This window comes from Dromaius novaehollandiae, chromosome 2, assembly GCF_036370855.1.
Source record: "Dromaius novaehollandiae isolate bDroNov1 chromosome 2, bDroNov1.hap1, whole genome shotgun sequence".
Taxonomy (NCBI): domain Eukaryota; kingdom Metazoa; phylum Chordata; class Aves; order Casuariiformes; family Dromaiidae; genus Dromaius; species Dromaius novaehollandiae.
The window spans coordinates 63,847,486-63,871,343 of NC_088099.1; the positions used below are offsets into that span (position 1 = coordinate 63,847,486).

Sequence of the window (23,858 nt, forward strand, 5' to 3'; positions counted from 1 at the left end):
GCTTGGTAGTCAAAGTTATTAATAGATAAAAATGTTTTCTAAATTATACTTCTGGACTCTGAATTTTATTTTTCATTATGCTGCTATAACTCTGCTAAATCAATCACTTATTTAACCTATAGAAGGGAAATAACCACCATCAGTGCAAAGAAAGATGACAAACCAAAAGTTTACAAATCACAGAATTTGAACATTGCCTCCACTGCTTAACAGTGTTGTCCTATAAGCCATGTTGTGCTTTTTATTCAAGCAGAACTTGACTGTGATTTATGTAGCTTAATTAAAATGAACTCTGGCTTTGGTTTTCAAACATATTAGATGTGTTTGATATTTAGAGTACAAAAAAACCCCGGAGATTAAGAATAAAATGTAAACTGATATTTTGAATGTTCAGACACATTTTCTTTTGTGCTCTTTCCCAACTTTGCTATAAAGATCAATACATGCATGTGTTTGCTATGGCTGGGATTTGGTGTTAAATACTGTTTCTAGAGCGTGCACTGTTTTCTCTGTATGATAGTACTAACAAAATTACCTGACTTGTGTGGGCTATTCTTGCATGATGCAAGGTGTTTGTTTGGCTCGTAGAGGTCTAGGAAACAAATTCTAGATCACAAATACTTTAATGTTTGACATCTTTCTTTCTGTACTGCATAAATAACCCCAGTAATGGACATGGTAATTCACTTACGAAAGTCTTTAATGGTGTGTGGTTTTCTGCTTTTTAATTATTAGAATAGAACATACTTGAGCAGCAGATTTTCAAATTAAGGCCTTTGGAATGCAATGTTCCTTCTTTCATGCATCTCAATTTTGATCAGTATTATAGAGCTGATAAAGTTGTGAAAGAAAAAAAAAATTTGAGAAATGCTATTGACACAACAAAAACATTAATTGGAGAATTCCAATTTTGACTGCGGTTTCGTACTCTTTTTCTAGATATTAACACTGTTCATCTATCAGTTGGTGAACTGGAATGTTCTAACTTTCAATAGCTATGATAAAAATAACTTTTCAGAATTCATGGAAGCGTAGAGCTGTTCGATCAATTTTACTGGTAAATTCCTTTCTGGAAAACTATTAGTCTGAAGCATGAAAGCTTTGCTCTTTTCAGCAGCAAAACATGTAAGGTACTAAACTGCACAATTTTTTTTATCAGTAATTACAATCAAGCTTGTAAGTCACAGTCAGACACCTTTAAGTTATTTGCCTATGCTCAGCTTTTGATTTGAATGTGGCTGTGACCTTTGAATGGTTTTTGCTAGGCGTTTGAAAACCAAAGTGACTGTCACTTGAACTATTGCAGGTCTGGTGGCGATTACTTTGATTGCTATTGAAATGATATTTGAACTTTGACTTTCTGTATTCTAAAATTGTAAAATTTATTTAACTATTTTTTGTCTGCTTACTACATAACTAACAAAAATCTTGCTTAATATTTCAGGATCTTGAGATCTGTGAAAGAGCTTTTGAAGAAGGAAGAAAACTTATGGATTTCTGGTGAAAAGGAAATCTCCTATCTCTTACACCTTACAGAATTTATAGAAGAAATAACAATGCCCAATTTCTCAGCCCCATCAAATCTCCAGTCTCTTATGGAAAGTGTCTTGAATAATACAATTGCATGGATAAACAAATTTGCTGAAGGGGAGGAATCTGCCGCAGATTTCTCATCTGCAGTTTCTGAACTCCATAATGAGCTACTAAAAAACTTCCAGTCTTTTCAGAGATTCTGGCAGAAAGAGAAGATGGAATTTTTCTGGCAGACAGTGAAAATGATATACTATGAACTTGTTTCTAGGCTTTCTCAGTTGAGTCAAGTGGAAGAAGCAGAGGTATTGGATACCCTGTCTAGAATTATATTTTCCATACCAGAAAATGAAAAAATCCTTAATAGAAGCATGCTTTTGCTCCAAAATATCCTGACTGGTTGGCCAAATTTAAATATTGTTGATATGAGCTATCTAAAACACGTACGTGAAGACCTCATAAGAAATCTCTATGAGGTTGGATCACTGACTGAAGATCATATTAATAGAACTTTCAGTACAATTCATGGAGTGAGTAATGCCTCCTCCTTCTTACTCTCAAATGCAACTCTCATATATAAAGTACAAGAGTTAGGAGAAATTGTATCCGATTTCTTCAAAAACATCCAGAAATTAAACAATGGTAGTGTGACTTCACTTGTTCAAATACTTTTCTCTGTTTATCAGAACACTGATCTGCTCTTAAATATTGAGAGCAATAGTGCTCTGTTAACATTTCTTTATGAGACCTCAAAAGATATTTTATCTCTTCAAGTATGGCATGATTTCCAAGACAGGGACAAAGTTTTTGATCTTCTGTCTGATACTTTTAATCTTCTTTGGAACTTCTCTGGAAAGCCTCTCTGTGAAGAGTTATTAGCCATTTATAACTACACAGAATTTCAGGCCCAGTCTCTAGCACAGAAAGACAAAGAGATGCAAGTTGTCTATAACACTCTGAGCAGCCTTAAAACTTTATTTGCAGATGAAGAGCTCCAAACAGCTGCCTCTTGTTATTTAGAAGAATTCTTTGGTGTCTCAGCAGAATGCATGGTAAATAATGGATGTGTTGATTTTTATCTTTCAAATGCTACTTCTGTAGAGAATTCAGTAGAGGTTTACGACTTCCTCCTCCTTCCATTGGACAGTGTTTTGTCTAACATAACAAAGCTGGGAGATGAGATAAATGTGTCTTCTGCTTTGCACTGCACTTTTATATGGCTTCAAACCTGGACAGAGGTTTTTGAGGAAGTATCCAAAATTTTAAGTTTGAATTCAACCTTTTTTGTCAGTCTAAGATATGGTTTGGCAAATGTCTCTGAAAGTTTTTTAAATACAACTCATGCTGAGCTGTGCAATAAGACAACTATGCTTATTGTTGAAGCTACAACAGCAATGCATCTATTAAAAAGCACAGTTGAAGGTGGTGGTTTAAATGATTGGGAAGATTTTGAAGCTCTCATTAGTAATCTTCAAAGTGTGCTTAACAATGCAATTGATATCACAAGCTTGCTTACAGGTAACAGTTTAGAGGATGTTCTGGAAATTATGGGAGCGGTGATAACTGAATTGCAGAAGTCTGTACTGAAGGCTGTTAATGGAGATTTTTTGAATTCCTGGCTTGATACTTTCATCTCAGGAGGATCTGAGGGAGAAGGTAGGGATGCAAATATATATTCCATTGGAAATTCGCTTTCTGCTATTCTCAAGCTCTCCGAAAAAGAACTTGGAATTATTCTCATGGAGATAAAAGACACAGCTGCTTTCTTAAAAAGTATATCTCAAGACAAATACTTGGTTTGTATCAGCATTTTCCAGAATATTACCAAATTAATTTTGGACAATATTCTGAATGACACAAGTCATTCACAAATTAATTTTTCTCCTCATCTTAATTCCTTTCTTAACTTTAGTACAGTGGGTGAAGCGGAAGAATGTGACAGATGGATGCATATCCTTAGTAACCTTAGTGAAAAATACAAGTCATCTTCCCACCTTGAAAGTGCAAAACATACTCTATTTCTGCTGAAATCTCTGGGAAACATTGAGACAGATGTTAAGCTAAGAAACACGATGGATTTTATTAATTTGGTTTTTAATTTGGTATTCCCTGAATGTTTCCTGTCTGCTTCTCATGTTCTTTGTCTAAATGTCTATTTCAATATTATAATGAAAACTTTAAAATTCATTCTCCCTGAATTTTATGGAAAAGATGATGATAGGGTGCTTGACTTTATTTTTACACTTGTAAATAACTCAGGGGGGCAAATACCAATGCTTGTCAACAATTTGATGGGACACTTGCAATATACATCAAATGAGACCCATTTTACTCAGCCAATTCATGGATCTAACAGGAATTCCAGTATACTCCTTAATCCCTTTCATCATCACCAGCTTTTCTTAACAGAATTCTTGGCAGAAATTCAAACTCTCCTGAAAAATAAAACTTCTGATAACCAGCAGAACAGCTCCTCTCCTTTGAATACTGAGTTTGAAGCTTTCTTGCCTGAGAAAAATAACAATTTGTTGATGCAGTTCTTTCAGCATATGATTAATTACCTTGACTCGAAGTTGCCTCATAAATTGCAAGGTGAATACAACACACTTCTTCAGGCACTGATAAAAACAGCCGCTCTAAATGTTGAACTGGTAAGGAAAGCACTCAAAACTTTCAAGTCTTCTACCCTTATTGGTTTTCCAATAAGAGGTGATAAAGAGTTCCTAAAGCATGTAGTAGCTTTGGTGCAAAATCTGGAGAATACAGATGTAGAGTTCTTGATAGGTCAATTCAAACAAGTCCAGGGGAGCCTGGATCACTTATTTAAAAGTATCAAATCTTTGAATATTGAGAACTCTGAGTTAGGAATGTTACCAGACTGGTGGGACACATTTGAGAACAATTTGTGTAATTGGAATCTGACTGGTTTCAGGCAGCTGGCACAGCTCTTGCAACAGGATGAGCACTCTGATGCAGTAGAGATGTTCCATCTTCTCCTTGATGTCATCAGTCTTACAGAAGGATTAGCTCATGGAAACATCACGGAGGCACTAACTGATGTATACACTTTCATACTGACTCAAGAAGCAAAAATACCAATGTTTACCAAGGAAGAAGTATCTAATCAAGTAGAAGGTCTTCTAATGTTACTGGAAGCACTGAGTGATATGCCTGATGAACCTGCAGAGGCCTCGATTTGTATTTCTGCAGCGTTCTGCCGGACTCTCACAACAGCAGCACCTCAGAGTGATCCTGCTTTTAACACTTGTGACTTTGTGCACAACAATTTTTCTCTTGCTTACAATGGAGTCATTAAGATAATTAAGCAGCTGAAACCGATCCCTCTGGAGGACAGTTCCTCATGTACCAAGGAAGACTTTCAGACAGATATCACTCGCAATCTGACTTGCTTTTTTTATCAGATCAAAGAATGGAACTCTCTTCTTTTGAAGTTTTCTGAGCTCCATCATTTAAATGGCTCAGTTCTCAAAGAGCTGCTGGAGTTTTGGAATGAGCTATCTATCTATGCTGTACCTCTGCAAGCCAATATTACAGACTCTGTCACGTGCTTGTCCACACTGAAGATGCAGGCAGCGTTACAGCTCGTAGAAACACTGGATGGTATGATGGTGACAGAGATGGAGGCAGCCAAAGCTGTTCTTGAACAGCTGGATGATCTTTATGGTACCCTAAATTTGAATGGAGACACAAAAATGTCACTTATAAAGACTGTTCTTTCTAAGTTTAGGAACATGACCAGTGAAGTGTCTGGATTGCTAGATACAGAGGCTATCTTTTCTTTTTTCTCTGTAGTTCAGCCTTTAATAACACTATCATCTGTTGGAAACCAGACTTACTCGCTGCTTATGGCATTATCAGCTTTAAATAGAAATAATTTTGAGAATTTCTGGCTTCGTGTAGAGCCTAGTATAGGAAACTTATCAATGAATTTTAATGTTAGACATTTTCTTATGGTGGTAGAGCAGGGTTTTCAGATATTGAGGGTAGCTACTGGACAGTCTTCCTCAGTGGATCTTGATGTTCCAATACAGCAGTTTAATACATCATCTGTTGATGCTATGTTAAGAAACTTTGAAGATGTACAAGAGATTGTGAATGCCTTTCTATGCGAGTGTAACACTAAAAATTACTCTAAAATAATGCATATTCTGATCTTCCTTATGGCTGATGAAAAGTCATCAGATGATGTACTGCTGATTCTCAAAGAAATTATTGACTTTCTGGAACTCTTCCAAAATGAGTCTAAGAAAGGTTACATAGATGTGTTTTATGATGATGATCTTAACAGAGAGAACCTGAATAACACTCATATTGCTGACTCAGTTTTGCAGAACAGTCTCCTTCACATGATTGCTGAGCTTGCTACTGTAGAAGCAGCTCTGCACTCAAACAATACAGAGCTTCACATAGTTGACTTCATTGATTTATTTTTTGATGATGCACAACGTGGAGACTATGGAAAAGCTACTAATATGTTCCAAAACAGAACTCTTGAGGTCATGCAAGAGGTCTTGCAAATGATCTTTCCATCTTCTACAGAACATGACAGGAGCAGAATGGCCTTCTTGCTAAAGTATTTGCCTGAGGATATAATGGCAGAAATGAGGTGAGCGTTTTCTATGTATCTGTTCTAATCCTGTGTTGAGGGGGACAGCAATGACAGGTGCTCTGTGTTGTGAACAGCTCAATCTCATCTTTTATTAGGCAGTTAATTACTATTTTATTTCAAATGTTTACTGTGGAGCAAAACCATATTTGGTATCAAATTACATTGTGTGGACCAGGTTATCGATGTATGTAGTTTTCTGTGTTCACACTCAAGGTCCTTCCTTTGGAAGTATTACAGACCAAATATTTGAAGATAGTGTGTTTAAAAACCTTGCAGCTCTGAAAACTGAGCCTGCAGTTAATGGGTGGACAACAGTCATTTGTGTTGTTGAGTTAGACATTAAGGAATCCTTGAGACTATCTCTTTTTTTTTTCTTTCTTTCTACATCCAAACATAGCTATATTGTACTTGGAATGTCTTCAGTTATCATTCAAATTTAATATCATTCATGCAAAGCCCTTTTCATTTTCCTCTGACTAGGCTTAGGGGCTTGAATTAACAGTTCCCTTAAATTTCATGTAGAATAATTCAAATTTGTGGAGTAATGTCACAAAACTTTGAGCTCTTGAAACCAGAAAATAGAGCATACCAAGTACAAAGAAGAATGTATTCCAGTGGTAACTTTTATTAATTTCATTCCATATCCATTGTTTTTGTCCTTTGTACTCCATTATAAAAAACTTGCTACTACTGTGTGAATTTATCAAAATGAAAAAAAACTAGAAATGAGTTAACCCTATCCAACTTAGTTATACTTGATATACAAATCTTGAAAGGGGTTTTGTATGCTTTCTTTCGTCAACCAAATCATTGGAAAATAACATGCCTATATACTATCTTGAACATTAAACACTTGCTCTTTTGCTTATTGAACCTTTTCCTTTTCCAAAATAGATTGATTTTTGTCTCAAGTGACTATTGCCAAGTTTGTTACTATTTTAAAGGTTTCTTTTTTTAATCTTACCAGGTATAAGGATCTGTACTTTCATTTACTAGGTCTAGTATTTCTATCTTCCATTTTTACAGGGCATTTTGTGTGCTGTTGTAATGTCCAGAAAAACCTAAGTGACTAATTAGAATGCCCATTCAGAGGTTCAAAGGCACCAGACATATTCAGAGCATATAGCTTTATTTTTTCTATAGAGTGTGACTGTATATTTACATAAATGCAGAATTATCTTGCTCCCTTAATTTAGGAATGGTATTTCTATTTTTATATATATTTATATATATTTATATTTATATATAATATAGAAGTATCATGTCCTGATTCAGAAATAGTTCACACAAATGAAATTGGATGTAGGGCTATTGGCTGCTCATGTGACTGTTAATATTGAAGTTTTAATATAGTCTTGAAGACTGCAATTGTACATAGTGCAGTTGTTGAAAATTTTCTTCAATACTCTGGTTAGGAAAATAATGGTATCTTATTTTTTCCATAGAGCATCTAAGATGTGCCAGATTCTTCAGAAATACTTACCCCCCGCTGTTGTCCTACTATTGCAGAAGCTGCAGCTTACCACTCTGAATGCTCTTAAAATCTTTTCAGGTTGGTTGCCTTTGTAGTGACCATTTAGGTCACCATATATCTTAGTACTATAATGTTAAGGATTTACTTGGAGTGTTCCGTCGTTAAACAAATTCAGTTGGGTGATGGCAAGTATGGTGATGCCTGGAAATGAAACCAACGAAAGCACAGAAATACATTTTGAACCAGATCACGTAAAGGGCTGATTTCTGGAGAGGCTGAATAGGTTCAAAATCACAGTGAAAGGAGGTGGCCTTGCAACCCTTCTCTTGTTTTTAGCCTTGTGCTTTTTTCCTTCCTCTTGTGCTTGCTCTGACACGCTGTGGTTTCTTCCTTCCCTCATTTAACTCACTAACCCAGAGGAAGACAGTGTAGGCATTTGATTTTTGGCTTATCTTTTTTTACTGAATATTTTTCTGCAAGGTTAGTGAACTGGGTCAAGTCACAGAGGTTTGTGGTGGTGGTTGTTTGTGTGTGTGTGTTTTGGTTTTTTTATGTTTTGTTTTATGAACCGGTGTTGACACAAGGTAGTATATAGCTGACAGTAGGGAAAAATGGGTAAGTGTCTCCCACTTCTGGCTATGTTGAGCCAGTGAATTGATTTGCTGTAGCTGAGCGATTTCACCTACAACAAATGATGTAAATTTGGATGACTTAAGCTTGTCTTCTTGGTTGTATATAGGCTTCCAAGATGAGCACTTTGAGAAATGCTCTGTACTGACCTAAAGGAGTGATTTCATATTATGTTTGTTTTGGCTTCTGTCTTTTAAACTTGAACTTCAATGATTCACTTCATATTTTAACACAATTCTGCAGGGAATCATTTCCAAAGAACAATTGGGAGGCATTAACTTGTTGTTCTAGAGCAAGGGATGAGATTGGTAATGTCTTATGCCAGCTTCATTTCTGAAGAAAACAGAAGGTGTCATTACAGCCCAGTTCCATCTCTCCTGTGACTGTAGTTCCCACAGAATAAAATAGTAACAATGTTGAGCTTAGAATAAAAGATATTGAAAATGTGTATCTATTAACTGGGATCTATTATTAAACTCAGAAAAATCACCTATGTATTGGGAGAACTAAGGTTGAGGAACTAAATTTTTGTCATCTTCATTTCAATACGCTGGTCAAAGGGATATTTCATAATGTTTTGTTTGATTTTAACTTTTTACAGTGGAACGATTGGCTAGATAGATGAGGGGAGAGCAGTATTTGTTGTCTACCTTGATTTCAGTAAGGCTTTTGACACTGTCTCCCATAACATCCTCATAGGCGAGTTCAGGAAGTCTGGGCTAGATGAGTGAACAGTGAGGTGGATTGAGAACTGATTGACTGGCAGAGCTCAGAGGGTTGTGATCAGTGGCACGAAGTCTAGCTGGAGGCCTGTAGCTAGCAATGTAAACCCGGGGTCAAAGCTGGGTCCAACTCTGTTCAACCTACTCATCAATAACCTGGTTGAAGGGAGAGAGTGCACCCTCAGCAAGTCGGCTGATGATACAAAACTGGGAGGAGTGGCTGATACCCCAGAGGGCTGTGCTGCCATTCGGGCAGACCTTCACAGGCTGGAGAGATGGGCAGAGAGGAACCTCATGCAGTTCAACAAAGACAAGTGTAGAGTCCTGCACCTAGGGAGGAGTAACCCCATGCACCAGTACAGGCTTGGGGCTGACCTGCTAGAAAAGCAGCTCTGTGGAGAAAGACCCATGGGTCCTGGTGGACAACCAGTTGACCAGGAGCCACCGATGTGCCCTTGTGGCCAAGAAAGCCAGTGGTATCCTGGGCTGCATTAGGCAGAGCACTGCCAGCAGGTCGAGGGAGATGATCCTTGCTCTCTACTCAGCCCTGGTGAGGCTGCATCTGGAGTGCTGTATCCAGTTCTGGGTTCCCCAATACAAGAGAGACATGGAGTTACTGGAGCGAGTCCAGCAAAGGGCTACTAAGATGATGAATGGCCTGGAGCATCTCTCCTATGAGGAAAGGCTGAGAGAGCTGGGCCTGTTCAGCCTCGCTGAGGGGGGGCGAGGATCTTATCAAGGTGTATAAATATCTGAAGGAAGATGTAGAGAAGATGAGGCCAGACTCTTTCAATGATGCCCAGTGACAGGACAAGAGGCAACAGGCACAAAGTGAAACACAGGCAGTTGCATCTGAACATGAGGAAAAACTTTGTGCTGTGAGCACTGGAACAGGTTGCTTATTGGCTTATGGACCAAACAGGGAAATGTATGTGGGGAGGGGATGCAGGAGGGATGAAATTCATTCTTGCATAAACCAGAGTTCAGGCACCAAGGCAAGCTTTCCCTGGTCTCCCACATGCAAACCTGCTACAGGTAGTGGAATGGAGCTGTTTTCCAGGGACACAAGGGCTGCAAGCTTGCGTAAAAACTTCCTCAGTGGGAGATCAGGTGACAAACATCCCTTGTATTGGTTCTCTGTCGCTAGGATTATCTACTCGTTGCTGATTGTCTATGTCTATGTAATGCCCTTTCCTTCCCCCCTGCAGCTAGGGTTTGAAAGCTGCTACTCACTGGAGGGTTAGTGACATCCTGATGTCTCAACAGGGAAAGAGTATTGGGGAACCCCTTTGAGGAAAAGGTAGATGTGCTTAATATATACAGCTCCTCAGGGCTGGTTCTTGCTCACCAGAATGAAGTGTTCTGCTCTGGTTCTGTAGCAGGTTTTGCTGTTCTCATTACTGGTCAGGAAAGTGTAGTGAAGAAGAATAACGGCAATTGAATCCAACTAGTCCTTCTTGCCCTCTGTAATGGGAAGTAAATTCGGCCAGATATATTTTCCAGTGTCTTAACGCATCAGACTTTGTGTCTTTTTTAAAACTTTTCTTCCCTTCTTATTTGGTCAACTGATTAAGCTTGGACATTTTCCCTTACAGAAGAACCAGCTATCATCAGCAACTTCTTCTGTGTTGTTACAAGGTGTAAAGATGGCTTAACGAGTCACTTCCTCCTCTCTGTCATTGAAGGAATCATTCTGGTTCAAGATCATTATCAGGTTTGGGTGGTTTCCACACCTACAAGTGTTCTTTGTATTATGTGCTAAACATCACATTGAAACTAATGCTAGGAGAATTTTTTCTTTTCTATTATCTGAGTGATCGGTCCCCACAGTGGTTATATAAAATGGAGTTTTGTATGGTTATAGTTCTGACACGTTTTATAATGATTCCCAGAAGGAATCCCCTAAATAAACATTGGTGAGCTTTGAAAGCTGTAAATAGAGTAACTAGACATTCAGTACTAAACAGCTCATGGTTTCTTCCTTTAGATCTTCTGATACTGCCAAGTTGATGAGTCAGAGTGCATTTATGCTTTTAAATCTTCACAGGAGAAGTAGTGAAATCAAACTAAATACAAATAAACTTCTTGGCCTGAGTCGTTCAGGTTACCAGTTGAGGTCAGTCTGTGTTTCTTTAACAGTGCAGGAAATTACCAACCGTTCTGATCTGGAGAGTGTAACACTTGGCGTTTAGACTCATACAGAGCTGGAAGCAGTTCCTTGGGGATCACACACATGCACAGAATACTAACTTCATGCTTTTAGTACAGAATTTGTCTCCTCTTCATAAAATAGCTCTGCTATTTTGTATGCACTGTACCTGGAGGTTTTGCTGACATAAATGGGAATTCGGTGTTGTGGCAAACAGAATTCAGAGGCATCATTCACCTCTCAAAGTAGACTTTTGCCAAACAGATGCATTTCTGTACTTTCCACCATTCTGTGACATACTTTTTGCAAGTACAAAAATTATAAAAGCAGAAATGTGAATATTCAAGAGAAAAGATGAGAGTTAAGAACTGCACAAGGCACAGTGCAAGTAGACCCTTGAGTATGGGTAGAACTGAGGAATTAATATCTTTCTCTTTGGCTGAGCCAAAGAACTGAGAGTGTATGGATTTGAGATAAATTGAAACTGCTGTTTAGACCAGTTTTGGGGGAAAAGATAAAAATGGTCAACTTAAACAAAAAGCTTGTTTCATCTTGAAATGAGATTTCAAATGAGATTTTTGACACTTCTGTTCTTTCCTGAATCTCCTTGCAAGGCTAGATCAAATTTGCATATATTCATGGTCATTTCCAAAACTCAGATCTCTGAGAATTCAGTTTTCCCTGTGTGGAAAACCTTTCGCCCAGTTTCAGTAACAAATATATTTAATAAATAAGTATTGCCTTAACCACATTATCATTTGAAAACGTCTGCCAAGATCTCCAGTTCAGTCATTACAGACATCTCATGTGAATTTAACTGTATGATCACTGTCTTTTGCAGGATATTACAAGAATGTGGTCTGCTGTCAACAAGGGGGATTGTGGGAATATGGCATATGTAAGCCAGAAATTTTCCAGTACTCTGGAGAGCTTCCTGAGAGCCTTACAAAATACCACTGACGGCAGTTGTGAATGTCACCTACCGTTAGAGAACATCCAGAGACACTTGCAAATGTAAAGCCTGTATTTTTGATGCCCAACATAGTTCTTGTTACGGCTGCTGATGTTACTTCATCATATGTATGTGTGGGTTCTAAATTATGTGATTATAGGAGAAATGCTGTGTATCGAAGTCTCTTCAAGCATTGTTCATTTACCTGAAAATTCAGCAGAAAAAAATGCACTGTATTTATTTAGATTCTTATTCAGCAAAATTCTGGATATTTCCAATATCCTTATACTTTTGCTGAGCACTTGCAGCAGATCTTGCTGCTGTACAAGGAGAATGATTTGAGTCACAGCTGTGAAAGTACTTGCTTTTGCATGAACTGAGTTAAGTCAAATTTTTGGTATCTCGATTTTTTTTTTTCTTTTTAATTTATTTTTCAATCTGAAGCTGTTTGCTCTGGCCTGATCCTCTCAGCAGCTACATATCTTTGCAAAATGCTAAATACAGGTCAGTCCAGCAGTTCAAACAGTTGAAACACTGGATAGTGGTACTTTTAACCTGACAGGATTGAGTTCCAAATAGTTTGCTATTTGCTATTCCCTTGGGGAAAAAGTAGCAGGTTTTTGATGAACAAATAAAGCTACTACCACAGACTATTTCAGAGGTAACTGTCACTTACAAGCGTCCTTTCTGCTTTACTGGCTTGTCTGTTACATTGTTTTCATAATGGGCTTGGATGGACTGTGTGAACTACAGTTGTATGGAAGAATTTGAGCTTAGGTGCTCATATGTACCATTAACTCATATTCAGTGTTTTAATAGTAAATAATACTCAAACTGTAAACTTTTGATTACTCTAATTGGAGTCAGATAACTTCCTTATCCTGAAGTGTGGTGCTGCTAGGTTTGTGGATGGGCTGCTGTTTTTTTCCTGAAAACACAAAGTGAGACTTTACTGGACCTGTGCTTCTCCATAAACTCTCGTTTGTTAGAGCACTTTACAAATGTAGAGATCTTTCCATGAAGGCTTTCTCATTTAGGCAAGAAATGTGATGTTCTGTGCTCAAATGCAATGCATACATGCAACATGGCAAGCTCTGCAGAGGTGCTTACTGCATGTGCAGCGTGTATACAGAGAATATGATGCAACTCTTTAGCCTAGTTTAATGGCTGTTTTTGCTACTCGTTCTCTTTGTACATGGTAATGTCAATGACTTAGTTTTGGCAGCTTGTGAAATGAAGGCTATCGTTTCAGGTTGGCTGAAAATCTGGAGCCACTGTTGTCAGAAAATCCAGCAGTAGCTGTTCTCAGCAATTTTAATCTTTTGAATGGTGAGTTCTTGTTTTCTTCAGCCCTTTTTTTGCAATTCTCTGCTGTTTGTGGGTTTTTTTTTGTTTTTTTTTTTGTTACTTCAACACTAACTTTTTTTTGTTGTTATCCTAAGGTTAAAAGGATGTTGCTTGTGGAAAGCACTGACTTAATGCAATATATTCTCGGTGTATAAACATGTACACACACATGCACTTACTATTCTTGTCCCAGGACAGCATAGTTCACCTTGTCAGGGCCTGTCCTAGGAAAATGCAGGCTTTCATTGGGAAGAAGAAGGGAATCTAATTAGCAGAAGTAGAAAATAACTCAAGTGACTAAAGGCTGCTTCAGTAATTTTAGATGTTCCCTTAATACAGGGGCGTAGGATAACATGTGCCCTGATAGGATAGTGCACACAGGTATACAAGCCCTCCAGTCTGCCAGTAAAGTGGCATTTAGATTAGGCGTAGAAGTGAATTGCATGATATGAAGATTTTATAATCCCTCGGTATAAATCTAGAGAAGACACTGCAGTCTGTAGGCAACTTCGTTAAGCGACTCAGTAGGATTTTGCAGATTGGTACTGTTGGTACCATTTTCCTTCTCTTCCAGATGTGAAACTCGAGGACTGCATGCAGAATACTACTGAGCTGGGGCTGGACATTCGTTCTTCTGTCAATGTTTCTGAAGAAACTGTCAGGACTGTTTTGGAAGCTAGTATCTCTCATTCAAAGGTGAAAGATCAAAAAGAGGTGTTAAATTAACCTATGGCCTGATGTGCCAGCTGAAACAAAATGAAACAAACTTGTTTGTTTTCACTTGTTGCTTCTATCTGGAAGATTTTTTGAGATTAGGGACTTTGGAAAAAAATGTGAGGCGTTAAGGGGTCAATCTGTAGTAGCACTAGTTTTCTCCTGATCTAAATGGCACTGCTTCATTACTTTCTGCAGTTTTACTCACTTGTGCTGACACCAAATTTGAATTCTACTGCTTTGGAACTGTGGAGAACATGAGGCCTCCTGGAGAAATCATTTTGTGTCTCCCCCCCACTCTGAGCCTTACCGTACAGAGTTATCTGATTTCTTTTATTCCTTGGTGTGCTCCTCACTGTTCTTACATCTTTATCTCTATCTTGCCTTCGCTTCACTTTATCTGTTTACTTGTCTATTGGGTATTATATAAAGGATTGATTGTGTAGGTTTTCTGAGTCAAGGACTGTGTGTGTTATTGTTGCTGTTTCCTGTGATCCCAATAATCAGAAAGTAGAAATCATGAAAAGTGCCAGCTTAACTCTGGCTTCTCTCTCAGGTTAATGCTTGTGTGATGGAGAAGAGTTGGAGATATTTTTGATTAAAAACTAATCGGATCAGTCAAGCAGCCACTGGGTGTCGCTGATGCTCCACTTGCAGAAGCAGTTGCAAGTTTTGTTCACAAAAAGTATGGCTGTTTAAAAAGGCAGTTCAGACAATCATAACTGCTTACAGATGATTTGTTAGTTCTGCTGCTGCTTTGGCAGTGTGACTGCCGTTGTTGTTTGCTTGTTATTTTGATATCAGTAAATAGTAGTGAGAGAAGCCATCTAGAAGTGATTCAGGTAAATGGGAATCTTGCATCTTTGATCTCTTGGAAAAATAATGCTAATTGACTTTTCAAATGAGTCTCTATCCTCATTTTTGTAGAAGTCCTGTGTACAGCTTGGATATATGTGCACATCTTGTGTTTGCATGTTTATACAGAATTTTGGGTGTGCATAAGTGCTTAAATTCTCCCTCAGTCCAGCTAGAGTATTAAAATCTATGTCTCTTACTGATTACGCAATATGTGAGAATACTTTCTTCTGAGGTACAAGTCAGGCATGGCCCACTATGTTTATGGTTTGTATAACCACTGTCTGATAACCCTGATGATACCTGCAAGCACCTTGCAGCCCTATATTTCTGTGATTGTATACTACTTTGGTACTTGCCTCTGGAATGGTAAAATAAGTCTGTGAGTTGCAGGTGCTTATTACAGTTACCCTTGATTTCTACCTCAAGATTATGCTCTGGCCACACTCATTGCTATGGGATTGTGTGTGTGTTATTTGTTTTAACTGCTCAAAAGATAAAATCTGTGAAGATTATAAGCATTCATTACTCAGCAGTATGACAGAGCTCTGATGCAAAAGCTGCAAGGAAAGTTCAGAGGGGCTTGATCTAGTTGGTAAAATGTTGAATGGATTAGAGCTGGATTGAAACAGGAACATTCATCAGGAATTTGAAATTGTATCACAGAATCAACCCCCCCCCCCCCCATACAAAGTCCAAATCAGTATCCTTTTATGTTGATAGTAAAATAATGCTTATACTCATTCTGTTCTTTCTGTGTGTATTACATATGTGTGTAGGTATACAAACATACACATGAAGGTGAATATTTTAATGTATAGGAAATGCTTTGGAACCACAAAGGCAAAATGACTGTTAGATTTTCTTTGGTTCAGAATTTTTCCAAATTCATATGCTGAAATTAAAATGTTCACAGGACTTAAAGGATGAAACTGCATTTCTTGACCAGCTCTGGCCCCTGATATGATTTCTTGGGCATACTGTCTTACTGGGTGTTGGCACTGGCTACAGATGCATTCAGTGGAGACAGTACAGGCAGGTTCTGCTCTAAGGAGTATGATCGTGCTCTGGGCACTGCACACTGGCTCATCATTAATGAAACATCAGGCTTCTGCAGGCTCTGAAGCAGTCATTTTTCTGGACTTGCTGAATTTTCTTTCTTCGAGGCATTTCAGGAGAAGAGTAGCTAAGAGATATCTGGAATGCAACCATTTTGCTTTTGGTCTTCAACATTTTCATAGGAAGAAAAAAAATCTTACGATTACCCAAGGAGGTTTTTTTTTTTTTGTTTTTTTTTTTTTGTAGTCTTGCCCAAGATCTGCTTAGGCATTTGTCCCTTTTCCACTTTTAAGTAATAGTACTTCAAAGAAATGTTGAACTGAAGTGTCAACTAGTTTAGAGTGAACGTTATATAATGTAGGCATACCTTAAGCGTTAAATTTGTGTGACCTCTGAAAGAAGGAAGTCCATGTTGTTGGATTTTTACAATGATTCGCACACCTACGTTTTGATCTTTATGCATTTCTGCAAAAAAGGTGTATATTCTCTACAATGTGTGCAGCATTGTTAATGTGACTGCTCGTAGTGTGAATGCCTATAGAATGAACAAATGACCTGTTTCCAAGTGAAAATAAATGATTATAAGAAATATACTTCATCTCTTTATAGGCACACTGGTATGTTTGTTCTCACTTTATAGTCTGATAGAGCTGTACAGGTCTTTCTTTCAGTTCTGTTGATGACTACTATACATTGTCATGTTACTGTGACACAAATTCTCACTTTATTGCCAATAAAGAAGTTGATGTCTTTCAGGAAGAAAGAAAATTAATACACATACTTTGATAGCTTTTTTACAGTGCCTTTGCAGTAGCTTTAGCTGGAAAATGTGATGAAGAAGTATTTAGCCTGTTGCTAACATTACCTGAAAACAGCAAAACTTCCTTGGTGGTGGAGGAATTATGTTCTTTACCAGCACTGGACTTGTATACCATGTTTGTACTGATTATACAGAATTTGAGCTTACGTCATGTCATTTACAAGGTAAGATGGGGTGAGGGGAAAACATTCATTTCCTGTGATTTCTTTTGAAGGTAGTCTAAAGCATGCAGGTCAGATGGATGAATAATTCAGTTCACGAATATAGTATTTTGTTGCTTTAGATGTTCTTTCTCTGTGAAAGCAAACACTGGCCATGTGGCACTTTCTTTGTCATCTTTTAGCTCCACAGAGCAGTTGAAGAGTAGGCTTGGTGGGTGCTACTGTATTCTGTCTCTTTCTTCCTTGGGAAAATTATCCCTGAAAAGTTAATTATGAAAGCTTTAGAGAAAACACAGGAAGTCATAGCTTTATTAATCTTCAGCAGAGTTTGCAGATTGTGCAATGGGTCACTTCTTAATTCGTAAGTGTGGAAGACTGATATGGCATCATTTGAGATAAAACAAGCATAGAAGCCCACATTATGAGAACTATGAAGTTATTTTCTAGCAAAAATTCATAGCATACTGGAATGCATTTTACTTGCTGTAGAAATTGTGCTGGAAATTTAGGTGGCTTCTTCAGGAAGGATGTAAATGTGCTTTTCCAAATCTCAGGATTAGTTTCTCTATACATGCAAAAAAAAAAAAAAAAAAAAAAAAAAAAAAAAAAAATCTGTGTTTTATGTGACCCAGCATTAAGTTGGATGAGAGCTGTCTTCAGCTCTGTAGGTGCAAATTTCTGTTTTTTAATTCCTGGTTTGTCGTAGACTAGTTCTAACAATTCCAGAGAATTTTTGTTTATGTGAGTTTCAGATTATTTAGAGAATTATACTAAAAGGAGTTTTAAACATAGCTCACAGGAACATTCTGTAATCAGTTTTAGAAAGAGACTAAATAATTTTGAGCCTTTCATTGAAAGGTTCAGTTTGTTTTTCTAATTTAAATTTAATGTCATGATTTTCTTCTTCCTTTTCCAAGATTAAGATACCATCTGAGATAGGCAGCTTACTGAATACATTATTGGATGTGGTTTCTAGTATCAGCTGTCTTCTCAATAAAGCCCAGCGTGTCATGGAAAACCTTCCGGTGTTCCTCCAAGCTGTTAAAAATATTGGTGTGCTTGACATGTCTGCATTGCAGCAGGTACGTGTACGATTTTCAAAATGCAAGCTTAATGCCTGTTATAAGGGGTCTCTTTAGGGGTATGTGCTAAAATAACGAGGAGGAACACTAGTAGAAATTGTATCCTAGAAGCTGGGCACTTATATGAGACAATGGTCCATTTTCCTTAGGAAGTTGCATTTGATCTCTTTTGAGCACTCTGGTGATTTTGGGACTGCATTGATGGGTTGTTTCCATCATCTTTTTTCATCAATTTATGAGAACACAACCTAAATTAATCAGCATAAAAATTTCTCCTTTTGATTAGGGTCCAGTTCCGTCAGTGGACTTGCTGCCCCCTGTGGCACTACCTTCTGGAGCAAACTTACTCTGTGTGGAAAGTGCAGGATGAATCTGATTCTAAAATTGCAGGCCTTTAAAGATGCCTCAGTGGTAAACAGCGCAAACTGGCTCGTGACTGCTGTAAACAGTAAACGCTGCCTTAGATACTGTTTTCCCCAGTGATACGAATCTTCAGTCACGAACTTCTAATCTGTATGACTAAGGGGCACGTTGTAAAATGCTGGTTTGTGCCTGTGTTTTGCTTGTGACCTGCTGTTCTTTGGGATCGCTCTTTGGCTGCCGTAGTGAAAGGTAGTTTTCATCAGGGAAGACTTGCATCTCTTCTGTTTTCCTTAAACTAGTCCTGTTTATGGCAGACTCCAGAGTTTCCTTCCAACAAATGAAATATTCTTTTCAGAGTGAAATCCTAGTTGCTTATCTGATAGAAGAGCCTCTCAAAAGGTCCTGTTCAGAAAGTTTGCGAAGGACAGAAGCCAGCAGCAGAGGGCCATCTGGTCACAGTTTCAATCTGGGCTCTGTGGCATCCCATATTGTCCTGTAATGTACCACAGATTTAACCCTGGAATTCTTTGCTTTTTACATCTTGCAACACAGTCTGTATTTCCTTAGTTTTTGTTCTGCTGTTTCCTTTTTTTGTTGAGAAATTGATGCCAGTTTCTGTCACCTAGTGTTCTGTGGAGGATTAAAAATAGCACGCACATTTATTTTAGTAGATCAGTGTCTCTTTCTTTCGTTCTTAAATTAGCTGTGTGCTGTTTTCAAGGATCCTTCCGTCTCTACAACTGAACTCTTTTTTTTTTTTTTTTTTTTTTTCTTTCATGGACTGGCAAAAATTGTTTATTTTTAAATTTCTTTTCCTTCTCAGGTTCTACTGAATTTTGCTGGTTTCTAATACACAGCTTTTCTTGATGATTTTGTTTGCTTCTTGACCTCTCTGTAGAGGTTTTCCTTGTTCTTCTCAATGTGTGTTGCAGATACTGTTTACACACTCTTCTCCTAAAATGTTTTCCTCAATTTCCAAATAAATCCTTCCTTCTGGGTATTTATTTTCATGATAACCAGCCACAGAGTGGCCTAGGAAGATGACAATAAAATATGTAGATTTTTAAGATATAAAACAACGTGGACTTTAAGCACAGATCAGCTAGATTCTCTCTTTGATTAAATTTTTAGTAAAGAAGTTATTTTGAAGTATGAAATTAAAAAAAAAAGTTTTTGCTAATTTCTTCATAGGGATGATGAAATAATTTTATCAGTTATGCATGTGAGTTTCTGCCTGAAAGACCAAAGGGAAAGGAATTCAAATATCTGAGAAATGTGACATTGAATTGGTATGATACATAGTGCGTAGCTTAAAAAAAAAAAAAAAAAAATTAAACTCAACATCTGCCAGTCAGTGCAACTGGAACACAGAACAACTTTCTGTGGTTAATAGCACTGAGTTAATGGATAACTCCCTTGAGAAAAAACATTGCTGATTTTTGCTTGTCTGTTTGCTGTTAGAAATTATCTGCTTATATTTCAATTACTAATTTTTGGTCTGTTTGTCATTCATGATAAGCACAGGGCCAGAAGGGATTGCTGAGTACTGAATGCTGCCATTCTTGTGAAAAGCAGCCTTGTTGTGTAGTCCCTTTGCTGAATTTATCAAGTTCTGTGCTAAAGCTATTTAGGCTGCCGTTATTGGAAAGCTTTTTGGAGTTATAAATGTATAAAATTCCAATTTAAATTTACCCATGACTAGTCCATTTATTTTTGTACCAAAAATGTCCCATAGCTTTTTAAACTCTTGATTCCCCTGTATATGTAAAGAAGGCCAGTCATAGTCCCTCTTTGTTTTCCTAGGTTAAATAAGTTTCTTTAATCTTCGTTGTTCTGAGGGATTTTTTTTTTCTCCTGTAGCAGGCTCTCACTTGTCTCCAGACATCCTTAGTGTCATCTTCACATGCTGTATGAAGAGCTAATATTGAATGTTGGGGACAAAAACCACGTACAGTCTTTGAGGGGAAGTGTGGCTGGTGGCTCTTGTAGTTCTATTCATTCATGTCTCTACCGACTGAAACTTGCTTAATCTTGCATTTGCCTTTTTCATAAGTTGCATACATTTGTGTCTCTTACTTCATCGAGGAGCAGTAACGTACCTGGATAAACTCCATTTCTGAAATAGCATGTCATGATTTTGGTTGCTAAATAATGATTTATGCTGGGTATTATTTAGTTTATGCTAAATCAGGTGATTGGTTTCTTCCTGTATAACACTCTGATCTTCATTTGTCTTTCAATGACTTCTAGTTTTAGATTATAATCAAATTTTAGTAATTCACTTCTCCTTTGGGACTAACAGTTGCACAACACTGGACCCAAGATCAGTCTCATAGGAATACTGCTAGTAACTTCTCCGTGATCCAATATTTTCTTTCAACAGAAACCTTGACATCTCTTCTTAAGGCCATTTTTTACCCACCGTATAGTAATGCTGATTAATATTTTCCAGTACAATAACATTATCTAGTCATTAGAGTCCACTGATTTTAGAGACGGTCTATCTCTTTTTTTTCAGAAAAAACTCACCGTCCCAAATAAATGTATTGCATTGGTCTGGAATGATGAATCCATAATGCGTTAAACTGCACTCTTCACATACTTTGTCTCTAACTGTTCTCTTTAAAACTTATTGTGCTATCTTGTCGTATTAAGCATCACAATGAGATACCTGTTATTTCCTGGGACATCATCTCACTCACCCTCTAGTACAGATGTTGTCAAATGTTGCAATTCAAATTTCATAGACTTTTGAGAAATATTTTTATGAAATCTGAAGTCTTTTGTCAATCTTTTCGTATTCTGCTAATTTCAGTACAATAAAGATTTTGATTTGTTTGTCTCTGCCCAAGAAGCAGGAATATCAGTTTCTTCACACTTGTTTCCTTTAGCAATTCAGTTTCACCAAGTTTTGGATTATCTTTAATCTCCCTCTACTTTACCTGTAAAATGGCATTTTTCTTCATCTGTTTACTAACTTAATATTTCTTAATTTGTTTTAATTTTCTGTGCAAGCTATAACTTGGCTTGACTTCTAGACTCTTTGCTGAACAGCTGATTTTTCCAATCTATATAAGTTTTTTTCCCCCCATAATACTCTTTTTAGGAAGATGGTTGTCCAATTAGGTCCAAAGCCCCTGTGTTATGAGATTTTGGTCCCCATATGAGAATCCAATCCCAGATTGTTTTTTAATCTTTGGAGCCTACTGTCAGAGCCTTGTTTGTAATGGGCTATTTGTTTAGATCCAAAAGCCTTGATTAGTGACTTACTTCATTTAGTTTAAACTAGAACACCTGGATCAAAGATAACTTTTTGTGAATGTCCATCCTATATTGTTCTCCCACTTTATCAAAATGAAATTGTAGGTAACATCTCATCTTTTTGAGTCAGAGGATATTTAACTGAAAGTAAGTGGATTTAGTCTGTTGGTGGCAGCTCACTGCATAAATATTCATCATTTGAAGTTCAAGTTATTTTGATTGGAACCAGAATTAATTAGTCAGCTTCTGTTCTTTGACTGAAATAAGTCTCACCCTTCTAGCGCAAGTAGTCATGAACAGGGATTCAAAACTACTTTTATTCAGCACTGTGCATAGGTAAACTTTATCCCCCCAGTGAAGTGCATGCCAACAGAATTTTTTTCAAGAACTGTAGATGGTAGTGTTATGAAGTCTGGATGTTATTTATTTACTATGGTGCACATTGAAACTAAGTGCCAAAAGTTACATCCTGGTGGCAGCAAACACTAAGTTTTGATAACACTTTCTAATATTCCTCCAGGATTAATAGAGAGGCACTTGACACTGTAGTAAAGGCATTGATCAGGGTAAACTGTTTCTAATAACATGACCTCTAAACTGACCACGATTTATTCTATTTGTGAAGTGCTGTACTATTTTGAAAATTGATGCTCATAATTTCTTTCTGTATTGTAATTTATTTCTGTATCAAATGTGTTTGACCTATCAAAATCTTTCTTCCATCTGCCAGTTTTGTGGTCTTAAACTGAAATCTGGAAGCTTAGTTAGGGTTTTTCTTCCCATGCATCAGGAACAGTAATAAACATCAGGCAAGTGAGATGTATCCTTCAGTTATGCTTTTGTAGCAGTTTCTTTTCCAGTTATATCCTCTATTAGAGCTGTGCAAGTGCACAGCCTTCCATGAAATTCCAGTTGCAGCTGAGCACACTATTTGAAAACTGAAGTTGCATGAAGGAGGCTGCTTTTAGAACGTGGTTAATGATGGTCCTTAAGGCAGAAAAGCAGTCAGATCACACTCCTCCTTAGAGGTCTGTCAGTCATGAGCAAATGGTAAAAGTAAATGCTGGTATGACTCGATGGAAAAACAACGACAAAAAAAGCCCCACAAAAAATAGAAGCACACCTAACAAGTTAAAAGATACATTTGAAAACTTGGTTTTCAGGGCACAAGTGCACTTGAATATTTTTCTTTTCAGTAGCTGTTTTCACTGCAAGCATTCATATCATGCAAAATGACTCTGTTTCTGCTGCCTTCATGACCACAGGAGTAATCTGCCAGAAGAGTAAACTTTGAAAACTGACATGGTAATCTAGGAATCTTCACAGAGGTTCAGTTGTCTTGATGTTTCCATTCCTTTTGTGCCTAACCAAGCCAGCAGTACAGAATTTTTCAAAGTTTAAAGTAATACACTGTACTTTTCATGGAGTATCCTGGCCATGACAAAGGTAATCAGGAGAACAGAGGCGAGCACAGCAGGCCCTTGTTCTCATAGGCAGTTTCAGTAGTGTAATTTTGTTGCTCTCCTTGGGTGCCATAGTGAGAGAACACCAAGGCTACTCCCTGAAGCTACTGAAAGCAGCTTTCGTTCATCTGTGTTTCCATTTGTTTTAGTTCTTTCAAGGCGGGCAGTTCAGGCGTTCAGCTGTTGGATCCCTAGAGTCTGTAATCAAGGCAGTGTGTAAAGAAGAATCTTCATTTTTCAGCAACACAAACATGTTCATTGACATGCCCAGAATCTCAGAGCTCTTGGAGGACAACATGGCAAAATATGGCATTCCCGAAGGCTCAAGTAAGAAAAACTATCAATCACAAGTTACATATATACATTCAAAATCTGCAAAACTCTTTCCCTCTTAAATGGAAATATATATATATGACAGAGGTGATTGTGAATAAGATGCAAGTTACTCTGGTTACTCTTTATCTTTGCAAATAATGAATAAGAATATTCTTGTCTTAGAGCCCGTATTGATTAGAGTTTATAAAGCATTTGGTATTAAAAATGCTTCTTTGTGTAGAAGATTGTCAATTTATTGCTACATGCTTTTGCGAGCATAATGCTGTGGTGTGACTGTGCAGTAAAATTTGCAAACTCTGGATAAAACAAA

The 23,858-nt window shown here is 37.5% G+C and overlaps 1 protein-coding gene across 1 annotated transcript in view; it reads left to right on the plus strand.

Annotated features, from left to right (window-relative positions):
* Positions 1 to 23,858, plus strand: part of ABCA13 (ATP binding cassette subfamily A member 13) — a 200,992-nt gene that overhangs the window by 40,731 nt on the left and 136,403 nt on the right. The window contains exons 17-25 of the mRNA XM_026102320.2: positions 1,445 to 6,157; positions 7,606 to 7,712; positions 10,582 to 10,700; positions 11,977 to 12,149; positions 13,340 to 13,416; positions 14,009 to 14,130; positions 16,852 to 17,046; positions 17,961 to 18,125; positions 23,362 to 23,539. Of these exons, the coding sequence (XP_025958105.2) occupies positions 1,445 to 6,157; positions 7,606 to 7,712; positions 10,582 to 10,700; positions 11,977 to 12,149; positions 13,340 to 13,416; positions 14,009 to 14,130; positions 16,852 to 17,046; positions 17,961 to 18,125; positions 23,362 to 23,539 (5,849 nt within the window). The remainder of the gene's footprint in view (positions 1 to 1,444; positions 6,158 to 7,605; positions 7,713 to 10,581; positions 10,701 to 11,976; positions 12,150 to 13,339; positions 13,417 to 14,008; positions 14,131 to 16,851; positions 17,047 to 17,960; positions 18,126 to 23,361; positions 23,540 to 23,858) is intronic.